This window comes from Platichthys flesus, chromosome 18 (assembly GCF_949316205.1).
Source record: "Platichthys flesus chromosome 18, fPlaFle2.1, whole genome shotgun sequence".
Taxonomy (NCBI): Eukaryota; Metazoa; Chordata; class Actinopteri; order Pleuronectiformes; family Pleuronectidae; genus Platichthys; species Platichthys flesus.
The window spans coordinates 18,596,316-18,619,056 of record NC_084962.1 but is presented as its reverse complement, the minus strand read 5'-3'; the positions used below and the strand labels follow the sequence as shown (position 1 = coordinate 18,619,056).

Sequence of the window (22,741 nt, the reverse complement as noted above, 5' to 3'; positions counted from 1 at the left end):
GTTGTGTACTTCAATAATTGTTCAGTGAAATGTGAGTTTTTATTGAAGCTGCTTCTCTTCTTCTTCTTCTTCTTCTTCTGTCCTCAGTGTCAGACCCGAAGGCGGTGTACATCGGCACGGAGCCGTGGAAGCCGATGGAGGCTCTGGAGGAGGGGGGAGAGATCAGCGACAAGGCGGACGTCTTCGCCTTCGGCCTGACTCTGTGGGAGATGATGTCTCTGGCGATGCCTCATCTGGAGATGCTGGGGGACGACGATGAGGAGGAGGAGGATGAAGGTGAGACAGAGATTTGAAGTTTCTTTATTTTGAGGGTTCATTACCAAACAAAGGTGGAGAACCGCAACCTTACAACCAAATGAGAATCTACGTCAGACCAGCATCAGGTGTTAAACACAAGAAACCCTCGTGTTTCAGAGGACTCGATGGAGGACAGCTTTGACGAGGACGCCTACTACGAGAGGCTGGGGACGAGGCCGGCGCTGGACGCTGAAGCTCTGGGCGGCTCGTACCGGAGGATGGTGGAGCTCTTCTATCTGTGCACAGAAGAAGATCCCAAGAAGAGACCCTCAGCCGCCCAGGTGGTCCAGGCCCTGGAGAGCAATGCCCCGCTGAGCCAGAAGCAGAGTGAGGTCATCATTATCGACTGATGTGCAAGTCCAGTCAGGACTTCAGATAATAGATCAGTTAAAGGATTAAGTATTAAATAAGGTTGTTTCGTCCAAACTTGAATCAGTGACTCATGCTTGAGGTTCTTTGTATTTTCAAAATCAAACTACAACCTCCAGGACGTAAATATAGAAGAAACCATATCGTCACTGGTCAAAGTGTCGTTTGAATTCAGCTACTGGGACCAACTGGAATCTCTTACTGTAAATCTTCACTTGTGTGTTCGTCTTCTCTCTCTTGTTCCGTCGACTTTTATTGTAAATGTTTTTGTCTTTACTTTCATTACTCGTCACTTTCTCTCAAAGTTATTTCCAAATCTTTGTGGACTTTCTATCATTGTAAACTTTGCTTTGTCACAAAATTTGAATAATAAACCACAACAACCTGTTTTTATTTTATTTCTTATGTTTAAGTTTCTATTTTTCAAAAGTCACAGTTCACCTGTAAATAAATCTCCTAAAACTATCAGCTTTGATTTACATTAACAGCTTTACAGCAATCTATAAAAAAATCTTTTAAGTGAACTTATAACAAGGAAAGGAAAAGTCAACAACAACAACAACATTTTGAAAGAACACGTGAAGCAGGAGAAGCAGCTTGAGGTCATAACACTGTCTCCTCTGAAACTACTGCTTATGAATGACCACGAGGGGGCGCTCCAGACAGCATACTTTTATACACAGCAGCAGCAGCAATGACACGCACACACACACAGACTCAAAATCACACACAACACACAGTTTCCGCAGTAATATTTCCCCTTTAATAATTTTCTGTTCGGACACAAGATACACATCTGTCCTGTAACAGCGGGTTTGAAGAGGCTGGTGTTGCTGCAGGGATAAATACCAAAGCTGCCTTACAATGTGCATACTGGGGGATTAGCTCAGATGGTAGAGCGCTCGCTTAGCATGCGAGAAGTAGCGGGATCGATGCCCGCATCCTCCACTTTTTGTTTTTATTTATATTTCGCTCGGGTCTTATTTCACAAACTCCTGGATTTCACAAGTCACCGTTTCATCGGATCCATGTTTTCATTCTCCTGATTCACTTCCATAGTTCCTGTGTTTCGTGTGGTAACAAGAAGATCTCTCACTGAAACAAGCTGGGAATGAAGACGACACACAACATTTTCAGAAGTCTATCGAGTGGAGCTTAAACTTTGTAAATCTGCAAGTTTAACAGGGATCTAGTGATCAGCAGCTTCATGATCAGAGCAGAAGCTGCAGGTGGTTTGTACCGAGCTGGAGTTTCTGTTTCCTCCTCCTCTCGGCTCGATCATTGTGCTCAGTACAACACGAGACGTGACGCTCACAGTCAGGACTACTGACAGCTAAATCATCCCAATAAAATATAACCTTAACTAACCCTCTGAACTTGAACTAGTTCATTTTAAGTGTGAACTGGCTCAACGCTGCAAACAGCTACTGGACACCAGCATTGAGAGGCAGAAGTAGTTGGGCTGGATCATTACACTCCTGTGACCAATCCTGCATGAGACTGCGGTTAGGCCCGCCTTTCTCATTAGCATAAGGACACTGCAAATGAAAAGGAAATGTATCAGGGAATAAATAAATGTGCAAATATATTTAAGACATTTAATTTACATTTCTTTTGGTATTAACATATTTATTTATTTTTTTATTAATTTATTTCTGTATTTATTTATACATTTATTCATTTTTACTTATGTCATGTATGGTTCTCCATAGAATTAAAGTAAAATCCACCACTTTAAAATATACCTCATAGAATTTATTCTGAGATGACGTCACATGGTCGACACGGGGGATTAGCTCAGATGGTAGAGCGCTCGCTTAGCATGCGAGAAGTAGCGGGATCGATGCCCGCATCCTCCACTTTTCATTTACACACAGAACATTTACTCTGCGTCATTCTTCTCTATCAAACACGTCATAACTACCACGAGGAAGAAACTGTATGTATCAGATATTTAAACTATGAAACCAAGTTCCTCTCGTGTTAGACATTCTAGTCAAAGACAGTTTGCCAACGCTAACGTGCCCTGCAATAAAAAGCTGAATTTATGAACCAAGTCTAGAAACAAAAACAATATCTCGCACATCAATGTGACCAGACAAATATCGTTTCCGTTAGTTCTTTGTAAATCAGAATTTTTAAATAAAATCCACCACTTTAAAAAGTCCCTCATAGAATTTCACATCAGATGACATCATATGGGGATATGGGGGATTAGCTCAGATGGTAGAGCGCTCGCTTAGCATGCGAGAAGTAGCGGGATCGATGCCCGCATCCTCCACTTTTCATTCACACACAGAACATTAACTACGAATCAATCTTCTCCACCAAACACGTCATAACTAACACAAGGAGGAATAAACTGCACGTGTCAGACGTTTCAACTCTCATGTCAGACATTCTAGTCAAAGACAGTACGCTTATGTGCCCTGCCTTTGTTCTTTCATTTGTATATTCATGTATTGGAGGTCTGTGCTATATCCAAAATATTTACACATAAAATAAAGTTGTATGTAGTATCATGCACATGTTTACATACTTATACTTCTTTGAGTATAAATGTAGGTATCTCAAAGCAATAAAGCCAAATATTTCATCCTCGCCTCGATGGTTGTCTCTAGATAAACTACACTTATCTGTACAAAATAAGATTTAGGAAACTTGATGGACGCTGTCTGTATATTTGTGCACACAAGATAAAGTGAAGAGTGTAGCAGGACTCGGTTCACAATGCGAATGAATGAAAGAGGCTGGAAAAAGTTTATGAAAGAGCATAAAGGTTTGTCAACATAGAAGTGAAAGCAGCACCAGTGATTAACTGAGTTTAATTCATACATTGAATTGAATAAAACATGAACACATGAAGAAAGTGAACAGACGGGTTTGTTATTTTCAGGTTTGCAGGGTTTGTAAATCATCCGTACAGACTTTAACACTTTTATCAAACATTCACATCAGTGGACATGGAAACCCAATCACACACTGTTCAGCTGTTAGTGTGTTTCTCTCAGAACGACCCTCGTTATTCCTGTTCCTCCTGTGATGAAGAGGTCGGCCAGCTTAGTTTGGAGGCAGCATCTGAACCAGTCAGTGGGCGGAGTCGGCCCCGGACGCCATCGCTCCCTCACTGGCTCGCTTTCTGCTCCAAGTGGCCAAAAGTTCAAGGTATCAAAAGGTCTCTTTTAGTAAATTCCTGCCAGCAAACGTCAATGCAGAGTAAGAGCAAGCAGAAGCAGCGAGGGTTTGTCCTGACAGCAGATCTGAGCAAGGCAGCGGAGTCCGTCTGCTCGCTGCCTCGTGCTCACGTCTCACATGAAGTCATCGGAATCGTTACCGTCCTGCAAACAGCATACAATGAAAAGGCATTTAAAGAGTTCATCAGATAGATAAATAGATAGATCCATAGATCAGTGTGTATGAATTATCTTGGCTGGTGGAAGTCCTTACCTCATTACTCTTCATATTTTCCTCCTTCATCAGTGTTGTATAATGCCTGGAAAGAGAAACAAGTTTTAACAAAAACTAAATTCAAAATCAATAACTTTTTCTTTGGTTTTTCTGATCGGAATTGTATATCTTGAATTTTAGAAAATGAATCTGAACCTGGATAGTTGGAATTTACATTTTGTACATCTGATTTAATTTAACTGAACAGGAGCAAGATAAATATAAGTTTCACTCTTAATAGAAATAATTCTAAATAAATATATCCTGATTGTTAATTTTCTGAAATTTTCTGAAATCGCACAACTTGAATTACAAATTGAGAATTTCACAAAGCGAAAAATCAGATATCTCTCTCTGACGAGCAGCTCATATACCTCAGATCATCCATCTCTTTTCTCATTTTCTGGTCTTCCTTCTCTCTCTTCTTCTGATCTTGGATCAGAGCTTTCTTTTCGTTCCTCTCCTCTCGGTCTCTCGACTCTTTCTCTGCCGCCAGGTCAGGGTATCGCTCATCTTTTGTTTTTTCCAAGCGGTTAACGATCTCATTGACCTTCTTCTCCACCGACACGATCTTCACCTGAGGAACAAGGTGCAGACATGGAAACCTTGAAACTTCTGAAAGAGCAGCCTGACAATACTAGTGAAGGACGACAAAGGCTGTGATAAATCATCTCAATGAACATGAAGCTGTATTTACTGAAAGTCTTTTATCCCAGCTGTGGTTTACTGACCGCTTTCGAGTGATGGAATCCGATCTGTCCCACGTCCATGTCTCCGGTTTTCTTCAGGTTGGCCCACGGTGTGTAAACCACGTTGATGTTGTTCATCTTACAGCCTGGACACAAACACAGTGAGCTTGAAATTAACCTAACGCTCAACTAAGGGTACGCATGGGAACCCAGGAGACAATCCACTTGTTGGAAGTCCCAGAGCCTGTGAGGACGCAGGTCTTTACCTTGGATGCTGTTGTTCTTCACCAGCTGTGCACAGTCTATCAGGACCTCAGGAGGAATACTCTCCATAGTCCCACCCTAGAACAGACACAGTGACAACCATCTAAACATGTGAAGTTAGAATGAACCAGTGATGTTGTCAGTTGTCACAGCCTGAATGTGTGAAGCTCTTCTTCACTGTGTGGACTCTTTACCTTTGGCAACCTCAAGTAAACGTGAGCCGAAGACAGTTTGTCCACATGAAACCTGGACATTGAAAAAAAAAAAAGCGTCTGTTGTTGAGTTTCAAAATACAACATACATAAATGTTTGTTAATAATGAGATCTGTTTCTCAATCTCTGAACAAGAAAACGTTCATTATGAAACATGCAATGACCAAACTAATATTAACAGTTATGAAAGAGGATTATTAAAGTTAGGAAATAACAAAAGGTGTAAGAAAGAGTCTAAACTGACTCAGATGGTTGTTTACAAATTATTATGGTCAACTAATAGAAGAAACACATTCTCTATTAGATAATTCCAAAACTACGTGATCTGGTTACACAGTTAACTATACTTTAGGATCTAAAAACTTTTTTTTAGTCCCTTAAATTACACAAACTTGATTGAAAAATACAAAACATAAGAGTGAACCCCCACCAGATGTCTTCCGGCCAGCCATATTTGATCAGATCCTCATCTAGAGACAAACACAACACGAAGATTAGGTATATGAATCATGGCTCATGCTAAATATGGCACTAAAAGCAGAATATCGATGCTAACACTCTTACTTTCGTACTTGTCCTTCCCCATGTAGATGGTGTGAGGAGGCTCCACCGCTGGCAGAGGAGGAATTATTAATAAGACGTTAGTTAACAGTAAATATTAGTTTGATAAAAACACAAGAATAAAACAAGCGATAGAATCTGTAGCGGTGCCTGTAGCCGGCTAGCAGGCTACAAGCTAGCATGTTGCTAACCCGTTAGCTCCACTCACCGGCGCTCGTGAAGTAAAAAACCATTTTTACACGAATTCAAACTGGACGACAGCTGATGAGGGGCGAGAGAAGATAGACTGGAAACCAGTAAAGTGTCAAAACCAGTGAGTTTAGATCAGAGGAAACCACAGAGACGGGTCTGACACCTCAGCGTGTGCACGTTCACCCCGGAACCACACACAGGTCTGTCTTCAGAGTAAAAGCACGGCAGAGAATAAGTTGAACTCCATCTGACTCAAAGCATAACACACTAAATACACACACATCTATATTAATATGAATGCATCCACAGAAATACTAATTTTATTATTTGTCAAAAAACGTCACGTTTAGCACAGTGTCACAGAGCAGCTTGAAGCATGGATAGAGTGAGGATTTGTTTTGAAGGCCACTATAAGCAGGAACACTGCGCTCGTATTGTGGTGACTGGAATTTTTGCGGCACTTCCGCTTCCGGTAGGCAGACGCGCGCTGTTCAAAACACGGAGAAGAAACGCGGGCAGCAGCAGCAGAAGAAGAAGAGACTCGAACTAAATCTAAACTTTAATTTCTGTGAATGTAGCTCGAGACAAACGTGTTCGGTAAGAAATGTGTTTTATTAATTTGCTTGTTTTCCTTTTCCGGTCATCTGACGCAAGACGCGCTTGTTCACGGGCCATAAAACAACACAAATATCGTCAATAACAGACAAAATGGCTGATGTGTGTGTCCAAGCTGCTGTTCGTCGATGTCTTGTTTAGTTTCTATCAAAGAGTAAAGTCGTCTGTTGTCTCAGATCGTCATCCCGCCAACTGTCGGTTCTTTGTCAGTTTCTCATCCAAACAGGCGCTAAAATGAAGCTACTGCTCGCGTGCGTTGAATCCACGCACGTGCATTAACAACATTTAACGCGTTAAAAACCAAACTCAAAGGGGGGGGGGGGGGGTCTGTTTATTTAGCGCCAAAAACACGCAAACGATTCAACGCAGCGTTTCCACCTGTGACCTTTACGACGTCCAGCAGTAAAGCTGTGTTGTTCTGCTTTACGGCAGCTGTGATCAGTGTCTGAGGTTATCAAACACTTGACATTGTGGGATAAGAGATCTAATGGTCCTATGAGTAATTAAACACAGTAGCACGTGCCAGCTTCTGCCCAGTATAACCAGTATTGCATTATTGTGGGAGATAAGGTTAATTAAAGGATGAAGTTGTCAGATCTTGATGAAGTTTTCCTGTATGCAGGTGACATTCGGAGAAATGATGCCCACTACGACCAGGAAGAGGAAGCTCTCCTCTCTGGACTCTGACAGGTGACACTCCGGGTTGAAGCATTGGAAAGAGTCACTCTCCAAATAACCTGTAAACTTGAATATAACAAATTAGTCAGGAAGATTTTTGGTACTCTGTATGAGAGGTTATCCAAAACATAACATGTACCAAATACTTATTAAACCCTAGTAAAAGTTGTGCTTCTCCTCTTCTCCCCCTCAAACACCAGTCATCCAGCCAAGAAGGGAGTCAGAGAGGAGACGTCCCCCGTGAAGAGAGGATCCCAGAGAAACCTGCCGTCTACTCCAACCAGGAAGAAGCCAGCTGGACGTCTGGACCTTCCGTCCCCGCAGAAGTCCCCTCGCAGACGAGCAGGTGGAGGACTTTGTTCAGTTAGTGTGGTTCTCTAAAGTCTGATGAAGATGTTACATTCACCACCAGTGTCTGATTATTGTTCTTCTCTCTCTAGTCTCACCGACCAAATCGCCTCGTAAATCTCCCGTCAAACCTTCCATCGTCACCAGCTCCTTCTACGGCAAGAAGAAGCCCGTCTATCTCACCCCACTGGAGAGGAAAGCGATCAAGGAGTCTCGGCCCTCCCCTCCTCCTCCTCTTCCCCTGCCCCCCTCTCAGGTGGAGAAGCCGGTGATGAAGAATAAGAAGAAAGTAAAGGGAGGCAAGAAGCCGAGAAAGGTCTCTGCAGGATCCAGTAAAGTGGGGAAGACGAGCGTCAAGAACTTCACAACATATACAAAGAGCATCCGGCTCTCCAAGTTCAACACCAGGTTTGTTCTGAGTCATTGTCCTGATCTGTTCTGTTGATGCTTCTCTGGCTTGTTTCTGGATAAATGTGTTGATCTGTATTTCCTCATTTAACTCAACAGCGTCCCAGCTAAACCAGTGTCTGCACAACCTGCAGCTGCCACTGGTAACACCAAACCAGTGGACTCAAAGAAAGCCATCACCATCTGCTTCAGCAGCCTCAAGCCCAAACCCAAGATCTTTGTTGGCGCCGCCTTCTTCAGCACGGGAAAGAAACCGACGTCCATGTATAAGAAGTCTGCACCGAAGTCCTCGACCAGGCCGGCGTCAGGCCAGAGCAAAGGTAGAGCCGCCCTGCCACAAGCCAAGAGCGAGAAAGCAAGGCAGCAGCAGCCGACTGTGGCGTCGAACCAGCAACAGACAGATCCAGAAAAAGTGAGCGAAACCATTGTGTTTGTTTGTTTATACATTTTACATTATTATTATATAACTAGAATCATACCCCAGCTTGATTGTTTAATAATGACATGGAACGCTTTATCACATCATTTTAAATCACAGATCAAATTCTCTGCCAGTAGCAGCTATATTGTTGTTTTCAGAGATAATATCGATTTCACTCTGGAGCTTTTACTGTTGCACTTTTTTAAACAGCTGTCATGTTGATGCCTGTTTCCTGCAGATCGTCGTCCAGCCGAGGAACAAGCAGAGATCAAAGTTTGACCCGACCGACTGGATGGACTCTGTGAACGAAGAGCCTGAAGCTCCGCAGCCATTTAGGTGCTTTAATGATGCAGACAAGTTTTGTGTATTTGGCACAAATACTGTTTAAAACGATACTGTGGTGTAAAGACAAATGATTTCAGATGATCAATAATCATGTTGTTCTCTCAGCTCACCTAAAGTCTTGACAGAGAAATATGGGATTCACAAGGAGCTGAAGATTGTGTTGACGCGGAGCCCGTCACCGAGTTCTGCTTCTATCGCTTCCTTCATCAACACTCAGGTACAGACGTTTGTTCACAGACACTCACAGACACTGCTTCATGTTGATCCTCCACATGTTTATAGACTGATTCAGCTTTCGTTTCTCATCATCGTCTGACTTCACCTTTCATTTTTAACCATAACCAGACATTTATGGTCATTCAGTAAACCTCCAGTTTCTACATTTTTTAAATATCACCTGCTGTTTCTGACGATATAGATTTTTTTTCCAGGACGATTCTCTGACAGGTGACGGCTCGGAGCCCATCTTGGACTTCAGTGACATCGATCCGAGCAGTGCTGCCTCCAGCTCGCCCAAAGGTAGCTGCCCGTTCAATAGAATAACACAACCGACTTACAAAACATCTCACACTATATGGATTCTTCTGGTTACATTTGAGTTGTTTAAAATGCCACAAGCTTCGTTTTAATTATTTAAATATCTCCACAGAATCTGCAGCAGCCGTGTATCCCATCTTCGGTTCTGCGTCCAAGAGGTGAGATGTTTTATTCATCTACAGTCGGTTCCATCCTCTCCTTTCATGATGAGATAAACATCAGAAAAGAACATCCACATGTTCTGATGCTGCCATTTGAGTCTTAGACCTCGACAACACTACATTGTTCCTCATTGTTTTTTTGCCATGTAGGTTAAAGAAAACTCTGCAGCCTCCGGTGACCTGCAGCACCCCCTCTGGCCCTGTGACCACACTGCAGACGCCTTCTTCAGCTAAAGAGCGAAGCACTCGCAGGAGGAAAGAGAAGCAGGACGACGACCAGCTCATCATCGTATGTTAAAGTCTTTATTGGAACAAAGCACGTTGAACTCCTCTCTAAAGGCCGGGGCAGATCTTCTGTGCTCTGTTTTTAAATGCCTCCTACAATAAGTGCAAAAAGTAAGAATCAAGAAAGTTTTTATTTTAACGTGTATTTTTCTGTGTCTTCGTCAGGATGCGGGTCAGAAGCAGTTTGGAGCAATAACCTGCAGCTCATGTGGGATGGTTTACAGCGCCGACAACCCAGAGGACAACTTCCAACACTCCCAGTTCCACCAGCGCTTCATCGACTCACTCAAATTTGTGGTAAAACCTTTCTTCCATCTCTCTGGACTAAAGATATTAAAACTGCACCAATAACCCAGCAAAGATAATTTCAAATAGACAATTCAGAACTGGCTTTATTTGTAAAAGTCACTGATTATGAACATGTTTCTGTCTTCAGTAGTTTGGTGTTTTCCAGAGCTTCTCTGCCGGTGTTGTTTCAGTTTTTGTTGTGAGTTGTTGTCTTGTTGCAGCTTCTTCTCTGTTGTGTTACCAGGGCTGGAAGAAGGAGCGGGTGGTGGCTGAGTTCTGGGATGGAAAGATTCTCCTGGTCATGCCCGATGATCCCAAATACGCCGTCAAAAAGGTAAAAAGACGTCTTCACTGTTTTTAAATGAACCACCAACGATCCGATCATTTTCCTTAATGTGGATTTTCCTGCTCTCCACCTGTTTGTGTGGCGTCAGGCGGAGGAGGTGCGTCGTGTGGCAGACAACGAGCTGGGCTTCCAGCAGGTGACTCTGAGCCGACCCACTCAGGCTAGAACCTACCTGTTCATCAACTCGGAGCGGATGGTGGTCGGCTGTCTGATCGCTGAGCCCATTCGACAGGTACTGCTGCTGGAGGTGTACACGTCATTAACACCTTCCTCTTTGTTCATAAACATCTGAAGGTTTCTACAACGTCCCCAAGTAGTCCCCTTAATGCCTATTGGTTTCATATTGACCCCCCCTCCAGGCTTTCAAAGTCCTGGAGCAGCCGGACCGACAGAAGGACATGACCAAGGATGACTTCATGGAGCGACACCGAGCCTGGTGCTGCTCCTCCGTCCCGGAACCGGCCATGTGTGGGATCAGCCGGATCTGGGTCTTCACCCTGGCCAGACGTCAGGGCGTGGCCACCCGCATGCTGGACACCGTCAGGTGAAGATGAAATCCTAACGTCTTCTTACACAGCGGGGTTCTTGGATATTTGGACATGTTAAGAAATAGAAATAAACAACAACAAAACCACAAAAAGGATTTTCTTTAGGGTCAGTTCAGCTCTGAGAATCTGGTGACGTTGGTAAAAAGGTCAAAAGTGGCCACAAGGTCAAGTTGACAGGTCACATTGTCATAATTTGCAATTCTTGAGATTTGCACTATTGTAGTTTTCATTTTCAAAAGATAAAACTGCAAGAACACGGTTGATTTCCAAACAAATGATCTATTCAATAATGTTTTTTGCCTCAAAACTGCTGAAACTAGACAAACTTAGTCCTTGAAGCTTTCTCTTATAAAAGTGAACAATATGAATTAAATAATTTATCTGGTAGAAATTGAGTTGGCTCCCATAATGGCTACACACACCAGAGCAAATAGCAAATACTACTGGTTTCTAAGAAGAAGTATATTTCCCAGCATGTTGAGTTGTACACCCTGACCCTGACCTCTTCTCCTCAGGAGCACCTTCACGTACGGGAGTCACCTGACCAAGGAGGAGATTGCCTTCTCTGACCCGACCCCCGACGGCAAAGTGTTCGCCACCAAGTACTGCAGCACGCCGACCTTCCTGGTTTACAACTTTGTCGCGTGATGTTGGGAAAGAACTCAGCTGAACTGTTTTTTAATCGGCCTGTTCCCTCGATGAGAGTGTTGCGTCTTCACAGATCTTCAGCCGGTTGTTGGATTGTTCTTCACGTGTAAAGCAGTGTCTTCAGGTTTTTTAGTTTGTGTACAAGCTGCAGTTGTGTACGTTTTATTCATCAGGCTGAAGAAGGTTCACTGTTTTTGTGTGAACACGCCTGTGATCCCTCAGTATTTATACTCTGTGCTGCCGTTTCCTGTTGGATGTTTATCGGCGGTGCTTTCAGATGTTTATATTTATCTTTTAATGAAATACGATTGTTCAAATACCTGTTGTGTCACGTTTAAATCCACCGCCACTGCTCTGGGTGATGTGTAATGAATTTCGTAGCTGTTGACATTAATTGTAATGCTCCAGTGGTCCAGGTACTTTTTCTTTTTATAACGTTCACTTTTCCTCACGAGCAGAATCGAGAGTATGACAGCATTTCAAATATACAGAGAAACAGACTTTATAATTCAATATGTTCATAAACTGTCACTGAAGCAGAAGCAAAACGTGCACTAATCTCTTTCATAGACCGTTTGTATGATTACATTTGAACAAAAGAAAAAAAATAAACTTATAGAACATTTACAATATTCATTCTTTGTCATAACAATTTATTTAACATGTTGCGTTTTCCTTTATGTCTGACATTTTGTTTCCAAACAATATTTTGGCACAGTGTTTAGACCTGGTATGTATATCTGTCAGTGATTTCTTAATTAATTGCTCTGGGTGATAGGCCCCACTATTCTCTGCCTTCGTTTCAAAGACATTACTTCGGTGCTGCTGTTATTTAAACTTCAGTGTTTTCTTATTGATAAAGAATATAAAACATGAATATGGATATGCAGAAAGTGGAAAAACCAAGGAAAAGAAGTTCCTCCGCTCTACCAACTCCGAAGGGGATGGGAGTATACAACAGCCAACTACCAATAAATATCACATATAAAAGTCTAGAAAACTTTCGTATTCTGCTTCCACCAGGTGGCGCACGAGCACCACGTGGCTGGATTAACATGTTACTTTTTTCCTGTTTGAAAATGCTTCGGGTCCCAAAATGACCCCGCCCCTTCATAACCCAACCATCACCTCCTGGTCGTCACTGTATCTCAGTGAACGGGGTGCTTGATGGTTTTCTGAAGCTTTGCATTGGAAACACAAACAGTGACTGGGGTTGAAATCTTTATTATAAATCATTTACATTACAAAGTAAGACATGAATTGTTTCCATTTTTCCGTCCGAACATCTCGTTTATGTAAGTGAATGGCTCTTCTGAGGTGGGGGGGGCGGGGGACTGTTATGGGTGTACTTGAGGATGTTGGCAGGGGGTTAATTAAAGGAGATAAGTGCATCAACACGTGCACTCCGACTCAAACACACACAAGGAACATCCTCAGACTTCAAGTATGAGTACACAGTCGTCAAGCTGCTGATGAAGAACAAAATAAAAAACGAGCAACAGGACAGAAGAGGAAAGACAAAGACGTGAAAGACAAGAAGCCGTCGAGCAGGTTTTATTTTCCACACGGATGAGACTCCTCCCCGTTTGGATTCACATGGTCGACTCCACGTCTGGTGAGGGAGTCCATCCACCGGCAGGTGTGGGCTCCTCACTGTGACAGGACAGTTCCTCGGACTTGACAGCTTCATTGAGCCCGACACAAACAAACAATCACACAACAAGTGATCTGACGTCACAGTGAGCAGGAGGAGGTGAAGTGGTCCTCAGAGTTCAGATGATGAGGTCTTGGAGCCAGTTTTTTTTTTTGTCTTTTCCGTGCCCTTTAGCAAGTTTCTTTATTTTTCTTAATATATCTTAAATAAAAACAGCTTATAAATCATCTACAAACCTACATCTTCTATAAATTACACAATTTGTTAAAGCAACAGTTGAAATTTGCGGTAGAAAACTCAGAGCGAGCGAGAGAAAGAAAGGAAAGAGAGAGACAGAGAGTAGGAGAGAGAGAAAGAGACGACCTCAGCGTCCACTAGTGACAAAAAGGATCAGTAGAAAAACAAACATCTATACAACAGCAAACTGATTTGATAAAATTGAGCAGAAACAAGAGAGAAGAACGGTTCCTGCTGAGTGAGCGCCTCTGGTCTGCAGCACGGTGTCCAGTGACAGCTTCAGAGAGGAGCCTGTGCACTGAGAGGCAGCCTCCTCCTGTTTGTTATTGTGTGTGTAAGTTAGTCAGTATCTGTTGTTGTTGTTGTTGTTGTTGTTGTTGATCATGCTCTCGTCAGCAGCTCCTGAGCCCACGTCTTGATGGAGGTGGTGGTGTGTTGGAGCAGCTGCCACGTTGAGTTGGCGAAGGTCACGGTGTGGCCCTGCAGACAGGACACCGACACCTCACCGCTGGAAGAGAGCAACACAGAGGCAGGTGAGTTTCTGATAGGCTGTGCTTCATGACACGGTATTCACCAGAGTTTTAAATATAGCCAATTATAATCTTGGATTTATTTGCATTCACTTTGGAAACAGACTCAGAGCAACATTACTTATAAATGAAGGCCAAACAAAACATAACTTCTATTCCCATCACTTACAAATGTACATGTAGGTGTAATTTATTAATTGTTAAATACATAGATGTATGTATTTCAAACAAACTAAATAACTACTTAAAACTAAACGTCTCAGAATAAATATCTGTGCAATAAAAAAACTACTTAAATGACTGAAAACAACTTAAAGTATTTTGCATTTTTTAGTTTGGTCCATGTCCCATCCACTAACATGGAGGAGCTGGGGTTTATAACCTAAACGCCAATGTATCGAGACATTTGACTTTTAGGCGAGTCGTCACGTTCTCTATTTATGTGATAAATAGTTTGTAATCTTTAGTAATCTGAGGTTTACTGTGTGAAATGTGATATGAAACATGCTGTCAAACAGGAGGATTTCAAATAAAGGTTAAAGCCTCAGCGCACTGACTTGCAGGACTCCTGCAGGTTGGTCCACGCTCGCTGAAGCAGCTCAGCGATGAAAGCCAGCGCTGGCAGGATGTAGTCGTGATGGAGGAGGAGCAGCAGCTCCCTCACATACGCCAACACCTGGAACACACTGTCGGGAGTGTTGGTGTAGACCTGAGCAAAGAAGAGAAGTTGATCAGCGATTATACCTCAAATATGAACAAGTGACCGTTCTATGGTTGTTTATATTCCCTCTTACCCAGTCTATGACCAGCGGCGTCTTTTCTCGGACCCAGAGGATGAGCTGGGTGGTGTTTTCAGAGAGGAAGATGGCTGCTGCTTTTGTCTTCTCCACGGCCTGGGTCATCAGTGGCCCCAGGACCCGCACACTCTCAGAGTAATAATAAGGGGTGTTTGTCTCCAGCCAGCTACAGAAAAAGCAAAAATAAAAGTTAAATCGTTTATTTTCATGAACAGTTATTAGAAAAAAGAGTTTAAAGAAGGCTTTGTACCTGAAGCCCTGTTTTGAATAGACTGTTATTTTGCCCAAGGCCTGCTGAGACACGGCCGTGACCCCCGAATTGCGCAGATACTTCGCTGTGTTGGAATCTGAAAACACACAGACCATCACATGACCTCAGGAACAAAACAAACACGGTAAAAAGTCTGGATCCAGACATTTGAAGTTCTGCTGTAAAGACGGACCTGTGAAGGAGCCGTGAGTTCTGACGTCGTGAGCCATGAAGCCGGCGATGAACATGAACAGAACCATGAGCAGCTTGAACCAGGGGAACCCACGACCACGCATCTTCACCTGCAGGTTCTGGTGACAAAGCAAAACAAGTGTTAAGTTCGATAATCTAAGTGTTTGGGCACCGCAGGTTTAATTCCATATTTAATAGTTAAATTCTGCTTTGCACTGTGCGTCTCACCTGACACAGGTCATTGCACTCGTGAAGCTCCTGAGTCTCCACGGTGTCTCTCATCTCCTCATTGGTCACTCGGAACGACTGGATGGTTTCTTCAAGGTTCTTCCGCAGCTAAAGACGATTTAAAAATAACGTTTAATTACATATTAGAAATGGTTCATGCAGCAGATTCTCTCTATATTCTTTTCTATCAACTCTGAGATTACTGAGAAACCATCTGTGTCGTGGCGGGAGTCCTACTTTTGGTGGCAGGGTTTTCCAGGACTTCAACAAATGATTCAACAGCAGACTGGAAAAAGAAAACAGGAAAATCAGCACAATCTTAACTACATCCTCATGTGTGGCCCCAAATATTTACTGGTGGAGTTAAGAACTGGAAATTTCTGATTTGAGTGTTTGCTTTCTCATATTCACACATTGAAAAAGGAAAAAGTTCAATTCAACCGCTAGTAAAATGTAGAAATGTTGAAATCAGTGTATGTATAAGAGGATTTTGTAAATGGTGAAGTGTGTATAACTCACCTGGACTGGGGCAAGTGTTTGGTATAGAGCTGCCTCCATACGCCAAGACTTTGTACGTCCACACACAAACACTCGGTCATACTGCTGAGCAGCTGCAAGGAGCAGGGAGACAATCTTTTAAATACCACAGCCCCAACAATACGCTCTTCCAACACCAAGACAACAGTTAAATGGTGAGTTTACAGGTTGATAAAAGTGACAAAACTAAATCAATCAGCATATCCAACAAATTTTCAGGAGGACTAACAATGAATCCTAATGTTTTCTGTCGATGTTTTAGAGCCAGTTAGTACATGTGTGTGTGTCTTACCTCTCTCTTCATGTCGTCAGGACAGTGGGACGTGGCTCTGGACAGGAAGGACGGCAGGTACTGGTGTAGCGTGCTCTCTGGTTTGGCTCCGAAGGCGAGGACTTTGAGTCGAGGGTACAGACGCCTCAGCTGCTCCTGCAGACTGAACACAAACAAAATGGGGTTATTAGTTTTGAGAGAAAATACCAGAGTCATATTTATGTTTTAAAGGATCCAGACAAATGTCTCAACCACCCAGTTTCTACATCGACTTATTCCTAAACCGATCATCATGATGTTGCACATGGGCTTAAAGGGAAATTTTCTTCAGATATTTAAACATTAGATTCCATTCACCTTGATGAAAGGGCATTCTTGGGCATGAAGGCGAAATCCAGCAAAGGAAAGAACTCTTTAGGTCCAATGATTCCAAATCCCACTGTCAGGTTTGCATGAAGTCTGGAAGGAGGACAACAAAAGGATTTGAGATTCAAGATCATGATTTCAGTTTCATTTAAAAATCATATTACATCCAGAAAAAAACATTTCAAAACAAATAAAAGTTTTTTGTTGTATTTTACGTGATCTAAATAATCTCATGTTACTGCGTCAGACTTACAGGAGAAGTCGATCCAGATAGGCAATGGCGTACGCAGACAAGGATTTCACTCCGAGCACAGGAAGCATGATGCCCAGCCACACTGAAACACACAGGAAACACTTGATTCACCTAGCTATTGAACTGAGATAATAAACATGAGGATAAATACACAATTTTTCTATGTACAGTATTTTCAAGTTTGTTGAAATTTGCTGCACAATCTTTTACTACAACACTGGACTTGCTCCATCAACCCCTAACCCAGACTTGCTGTGCTCACAGATAGTTGGGAAAGTGGGAGAAAGGACAGTTGTTGTAACAATGAAACACTGTGTGTACTCAACTCAAGGACGGTTTGTGTAGTTGTGTGAGAATGTGTGTGTGTAATTTTTTTAAGAGGGGGGGGGGCAGTGTATGACTGTTGGTTACCTCTTAGTCCCTGGCTGAGGTCATAAAATCCTGCTTGTCCCAGAGCCCACATGATGGTCAAACACTTCACTGGGCGATTCTGAACCGACCGCAGTAACTCCAAATACTGCAGAAGAAGGAAGGGGGGGGGGGGTATTACAACCTATGACTGCAGTTATTCCAGAAGATACATCACACACACACACCAGTGCAGTGAAGCACACACACACTTACCTCTGGCAGATTTTGGGTGGCTATTGTGGGTTTGTCCTTTAGAATTGCCTGGATGCAAACTCTGTATCCATGAAGTGGTTCTCCTGAAGGGAGAAAAGCAATGTTGTATTTTGTCTCATAACTTTTAACTTCCTTGCTAATCTCTGTATATCCTGACCTTAAAATCAAGTGGACCTTAGTTTCAAGCCAGTGGCCATTTATTCAACTCATTTCCTTTTATCTCACAACTACTGGATGCTTCATTACAGCTTAAATACCCCAGATGTTCATTATCCTTAACTGATTGAGTTAACTAGAACAGTTCTGCCAAATAACCTGTGATGTTCTAACCAAATTATTTATTACATCCTCCAGAAATCTCCTCATCTTTTCACTACAAGTACTGAATCTAAACAAAGAGGGTTAACGTCCAAACCCCTTCCAGCTCTTCATGTCACCTCCTGTATTTACCTGACTGCCTGTCCAGCTCCCGGAGCATGGTGTAAACACAGTGGTCGAAGAAACCTGGCAGAACGTCGCTGCAGCGTCTGATGAGGCCTTTAATCACAGCCTTCAGCTCCTTCCCTGTGAGGCAGTAGGGGTAGTCTGAGGGGAGAGAGAAGGAGGAAATGACATTACTGCAAAAACCTTTCGATGTCAGGTTGTTGACAAATGGGACATATTAAATTCACTTTGCATATTTGGATCTTGATCCAACAACCAACCGACCATGAGCGTAGCTGCAGTGAGTGGGCTCTGTCTCCGGCACAGTCAGATTGAGGTTGAGGTACCCGGCCAGGTCTTTGACCCAGACTGACGGATTGTCTGGGAACAGAGTCTGACTGTGAGCCAGCTGCTGCTTCAGGTCCCCGACATCCAGCTGAAGACAGAACAGCAGAGAAGAGCAGATAAGTCTGTAGCCTCAGAAACAACACGTCCATTATGTGAAGATGAATCTGTGTCTCAGCATGTGATATTTTGCTCTAAAGTTGCCACAATGCTGCATTGTTTCTCAGTTTGTGTGAGGAAATGTGAGGTTTGTACAAAAGACATTTATTTTACAGTAACCTCAGGATTTTACACTAATATTGAGGAAGATTTGTCATTATTTTTAATCTACAATTTAGGGAGAAAAGTTGGAAATTCACAAACAGATTCTTCAAATATTTCTAAATCTGTTTAAATCCTTGCTCCGGCTTTTAGATTGTAAAATAATCTCAGTGTCACATTCCTCAACGACAGGTTTTCATTCGCTCAATGACAAGTGCTGGGAATGTGTGTTACTCACAGCTTTGAAGGCTTCCTCCAGGTTCTTGTGCGTCGGAGCTGCGACTGTATTGCTGGGGTTTGATTTCTTGGGGGGTTTACTCGTTGCGGGCTTCTTGGTCTGAGGCTCGGCCGCTGGTGGAACCTGCTCCTTGTTCTGTTTCTTCACCATCTTCTCGAAGTTGTCGTACACAGTCTCTGACAAAATCGAGGGTCCTGGAGGGAACAAGGCAGCGTTGGTTAGACACGCCTCTAGATTGCAAATATGAGGAAACTTTTTTGTAACTTCTCTGATCTTCAACACTTTTTTCTTCTCCCCAATCGACCCTGTGTCCTGGAAAAACAAGTTAATCCATGAAAACCAAGGCATTCTCCTCCCTGGTTGCTCCATCTGCTCATATTCAGAGTGTTACTTATCCCTCCCTCACTTGTGGCTTGCATAATGAGCAGCTATTATCCAACTTTCATGCAACATTCATTTCAGTTCACAGAGGAATGAAGTTAAGCACAAGCTGTATCCAAATTTCCCCCCCGTGTGTTACTTATTAAGATCCTCTCGAAAACAAGCCACGTCCACTTCAGAGTCAAACCGCTCTTCTACAGAATTTAAGCTTTGATAACACTTGATGATGTGAATCAAGTGTTCACATCAGCTTTAATTATTTTATTCCAAGGATGTGAAATAATCTCATTTATTGTTATTAACAAATCCGATGAAAAGACCAAAACCAGGATTGTGTTTCATCATTTTCTTACTTTCCTCCTTCTGTGGTCAAAAATATGATTCATTCAAAATAAATTAAAAGACAAAGATCAAAAGATTTAAACGGCACCACCATGAGACAGTAACACTCAACACACACATGTGTTTCAGAGTAAGTGACTCCTAGAGCTTTAACCCAGACTCATCCTGGAAAGATATTTACAGTATTTAACTACTAGTGCACACAAGTGTTCAGACCCGCCCACAAACTTGAGTAGTTGCTGACAGAGGTCACCAGTTGCTCACTGATCATTGAACATGCTGCTGAGAAACCCAAATCTATATGTGGTCACTGGGGGACAGACAGAGTGGACGCACTAGTTCCATTTCCATGAGCAGAATCTGAGTTTGTAATAAAATTTCTAAATAATCTGAGCTCTACTGTGCCTTTAAAGACACACTAGTACACATTTGTTTACCTGAGCGCCTCTTACCGGTGTTTTGATCTCCATTAATGAGCATCTAATGAGATTAAGCTGCCAAGAGGAGTAATCCATCAACACAAATGTTCCTCAGACCGACAACTACACTTAACTGAGTGAGTTAACCCCTTGATACAAGATAAAGGGAGCGATTTAGTAGCGCTTATATGAAGCTTACTTAGTTTGGCTTTCTTGAAGAAATTTTTACTTTCTTGATTTGTGTTGTGCATGGCTGGGAAACACCCATATCCCCATTTATCTTTTTCAGTTATCCCAGTAAACACCAGCATAATGTTTTATAACCCAGGTCATGCATGGCTCACATAACGCGAGACAAATACTGGATAAAATCCATTATTGCATCGACTAGTGGAGAAACTTGCCTTGCTGCAGTCTGTCTTCTGTGTGTTTCTATATGTGTCCTGACAACTAATCTGTTGCTGGTGTGAGAATCCAGTTCACCCTGTAAGAGGGTTGTGTTGGGCAGTGTACAGCTCCTCAGATTACACCCCCCCCTCAACACCACAAAGACCCTCAGCCATTCGTTCACTCATTCAATGCTCCAGGGATTGTTGGTTATGTTGTGAGCAGTGAATTGAGATTTCACACCCTAGTGCGTCATTGACAGGAAGCGTTACATTAAAAGACAAGGGTTTTTAAAAAGGCACCCCGAGACACCCCGTGAAGCCCGATTACTTGTTCAGACATGTCGGGTATCATCATATCAGCTGACTTCCATGTGATCTTCCCATCCTGTGCAGCACTTTGGTCAAAACACTTGTTTTAAATGTGCTATATAAATAAGATTGACATTAAGACAAACTTCTAGCCTCATCAATTAAAACACTGACTTGAACTAAATTAACATTAAATATCTGTAAAATTCATCTTTTTTCTGTGTTTTGTTCTTTTGGAAAAGCTGTCACACACATCCAGAGGAAAGTATTGTCCAGGTTTCACGAGAAAAAGAGAGAGAAGTTTATTTGTTTGGCATGAAGCCTCGACGCCACCTCGACACAGACTCAACAGACTTTGAACGGACTGATTGGCTGATAAATGTGGTTTAACAAACAAACAGCTGTGGCAGAGGGGCCTCTAATCTTTCCTCTCTCCAGTTATTTAAAGTCAGACCTGTGAAGAGTTGTTGAATGACTTCAGTTTAAAATCTGACTTTGGAAGAGGGTCCTCTCTCCAGGACAGTTTCAGTTCCTGCTCATGTCAGCTGACATTCAGATTTGTTTCTTTTTTTTTTAAAGCCAAATTGAATAAAATACAGTTTCAGCCTATATTCCCTAGATATTCCCAACTTGTCATGGTTCTACATCAAATTAAAGTTGATATCTTTGTGATTTGAGCTGCTGATTAGACATTTAAAAGATATAATCATGGACTCGGAGAAGCCAGGATGGGATTTTTTCACTGTGCTCTGATAATTATTTAAAGTCTGAACAATTGATCAAGGCTAAAACTGAATGCTTTAAAAACAATAGTGTAAATAACAGATAGCTGAATAATAACTAATCAAAACCTCAGCGGATAAGATAGTTAAGAGGCTGATAAGAATTTATTAAGTGTTTTCCTTTGGTTCCACGAGGACTGATTCACACAAAAAGCTGCAGCAGTGTCAGATCTGCTCACTAACTGGATTTTTGCAATAACTAATATCTGTGATTGATTAATTTTCTCTCCATCAGCTCCAGTGGGAAGCAGTGACCTCTGCTCGTTTGGGGGGGGGGGGGGGGGGGGGCACGTCTGGTCTCCAGCTGCAGGAGCAGATGTGGGACACACGGATGATTTTAGTTTCCACTCATCTGACACATCAGCAGCCACAGCAGCTAAATGCTAACTCATAGCTTTACATGGATTATAAACGTGAGGAGGCTACATCCTGTCAGTTTTTAAAAAACGCGTTTCAGCTCCTCAGTGATGACGACGCCTCTGTTGACACCACTGCTAGCATGCTAATGGCTCATGCTAGCCGAGTAGCTTCGCCCCTCCTGCCTGGGATGTTGCGGCTGCTCCCCGGGGCCACAGAAAGTCCACATCAGCCCGACTTTTTTCAAAATGAAAGTTCGACCGGAGACACGCGATAATGGCCGTTAAAGACGTGTCAGTGTGTAACGGAAGCAGGAAACACTACGTGGGGCTGAGCTAGCTGGCTGATGGAGGCGTGAAGCTGGATGTGCGTCGTGACATTGTCAGGGTGAAGACAGGGGAGATTTCTTAAAGAAGAGGGAGCGGCACCCTCCAGCCGGTCCCGCCCGGCTGAGGTGCATGGTGAGCGGGTAACGGAGCAGCGCTCGGCGGCCCCCCGGGTCACTTACCTCTGGAGGTCTGGTTGGACTCGCACAGGGCTTTCCTCCCCCCGCCGCCGTTACCGCTGCCGCTGCTCTTCTTCTCGGTCGAGCTCTTCCCGGAGCTGGTGCTGCCGGTGCTGCTGCTGCTCTTCTTCCCCTTCTTCACGACCTCCCATCGGCCTACTGAGCCGCTGTTGGACGCCATGTCTCCGGTGCCGGTGGCTGCTTGTAGATGGGGCTGCTGGCTGAGGAACGGGGCTTCGCTCCTTCACAGGCTCCGGTTCCTTTAAACGTCAGCGTGCCACGTCGCTCTGCCGGCGTGACGTCACGGTGACGCGCTGGGACCGTTAACCTCTCATCCTCTTAATTAGACACGTGATCGGAGCCCATTAAGAATCAAATCATTAAAGAAGTA

At 43.1% G+C, this 22,741-nt stretch overlaps 4 protein-coding genes and 3 non-coding genes across 7 annotated transcripts in view; 5 read left to right on the top strand and 2 right to left on the bottom strand.

The window, feature by feature from the left end:
• Nucleotides 1-1,059, top strand: part of pbk (PDZ binding kinase) — a 3,778-nt gene extending 2,719 nt beyond the window's left edge. The window contains exons 6-7 of the mRNA XM_062410758.1: nucleotides 88-276; nucleotides 415-1,059. Of these exons, the coding sequence (XP_062266742.1) occupies nucleotides 88-276; nucleotides 415-647 (422 nt within the window). The 3' untranslated portion in view covers nucleotides 648-1,059. The remainder of the gene's footprint in view (nucleotides 1-87; nucleotides 277-414) is intronic.
• Nucleotides 1,060-1,541: 482 nt separating this feature from the next.
• Nucleotides 1,542-1,614, top strand: trnaa-agc (transfer RNA alanine (anticodon AGC)). Its single transcript has one exon. It is a non-coding gene; the product is annotated as a tRNA-Ala (tRNA).
• An 838-nt stretch (nucleotides 1,615-2,452) lies between these two features.
• trnaa-agc (transfer RNA alanine (anticodon AGC)) lies at nucleotides 2,453-2,525 on the top strand. Its single transcript has one exon. It is a non-coding gene; the product is annotated as a tRNA-Ala (tRNA).
• Nucleotides 2,526-2,874: 349 nt separating this feature from the next.
• trnaa-agc (transfer RNA alanine (anticodon AGC)) lies at nucleotides 2,875-2,947 on the top strand. The gene has a single exon. It is a non-coding gene; the product is annotated as a tRNA-Ala (tRNA).
• Nucleotides 2,948-3,475: 528 nt separating this feature from the next.
• Nucleotides 3,476-6,222, bottom strand: ccdc25 (coiled-coil domain containing 25). Its single transcript, XM_062411958.1, has 9 exons — nucleotides 6,049-6,222; nucleotides 5,844-5,891; nucleotides 5,710-5,749; nucleotides 5,261-5,312; nucleotides 5,069-5,144; nucleotides 4,845-4,948; nucleotides 4,488-4,690; nucleotides 4,114-4,159; nucleotides 3,476-4,004 (listed from the first exon to the last, which is right to left on the bottom strand). The coding sequence occupies exons 1-9, from the start codon at nucleotides 6,071-6,073 to the stop codon at nucleotides 3,975-3,977; spliced, it is 624 nt and encodes a 207-aa protein (XP_062267942.1). The 5' UTR covers nucleotides 6,074-6,222; the 3' UTR covers nucleotides 3,476-3,974.
• Nucleotides 6,223-6,496: 274 nt separating this feature from the next.
• esco2 (establishment of sister chromatid cohesion N-acetyltransferase 2) lies at nucleotides 6,497-12,303 on the top strand. The gene is made up of 15 exons (XM_062411917.1): nucleotides 6,497-6,629; nucleotides 7,270-7,337; nucleotides 7,526-7,671; nucleotides 7,766-8,081; nucleotides 8,181-8,493; nucleotides 8,741-8,838; nucleotides 8,953-9,064; nucleotides 9,279-9,366; nucleotides 9,497-9,542; nucleotides 9,696-9,834; nucleotides 9,996-10,127; nucleotides 10,363-10,452; nucleotides 10,553-10,696; nucleotides 10,824-11,008; nucleotides 11,528-12,303. Exons 2-15 carry the CDS (start codon nucleotides 7,285-7,287, stop codon nucleotides 11,658-11,660), a joined length of 1,995 nt encoding a protein of 664 aa, XP_062267901.1. The 5' UTR covers nucleotides 6,497-6,629; nucleotides 7,270-7,284; the 3' UTR covers nucleotides 11,661-12,303.
• A 565-nt stretch (nucleotides 12,304-12,868) lies between these two features.
• Nucleotides 12,869-22,628, bottom strand: LOC133973849 (transmembrane protein 214-A-like). Its single transcript, XM_062411916.1, has 17 exons — nucleotides 22,354-22,628; nucleotides 18,867-19,060; nucleotides 18,308-18,458; nucleotides 18,050-18,184; nucleotides 17,600-17,682; nucleotides 17,387-17,492; nucleotides 16,976-17,057; nucleotides 16,714-16,815; nucleotides 16,378-16,519; nucleotides 16,068-16,159; nucleotides 15,786-15,834; nucleotides 15,549-15,656; nucleotides 15,322-15,439; nucleotides 15,129-15,225; nucleotides 14,876-15,044; nucleotides 14,639-14,790; nucleotides 12,869-14,059 (listed from the first exon to the last, which is right to left on the bottom strand). Exons 1-17 carry the CDS (start codon nucleotides 22,529-22,531, stop codon nucleotides 13,933-13,935), a joined length of 2,085 nt encoding a protein of 694 aa, XP_062267900.1. The 5' UTR covers nucleotides 22,532-22,628; the 3' UTR covers nucleotides 12,869-13,932.
• Nucleotides 22,629-22,741: the final 113 nt, after the last annotated feature.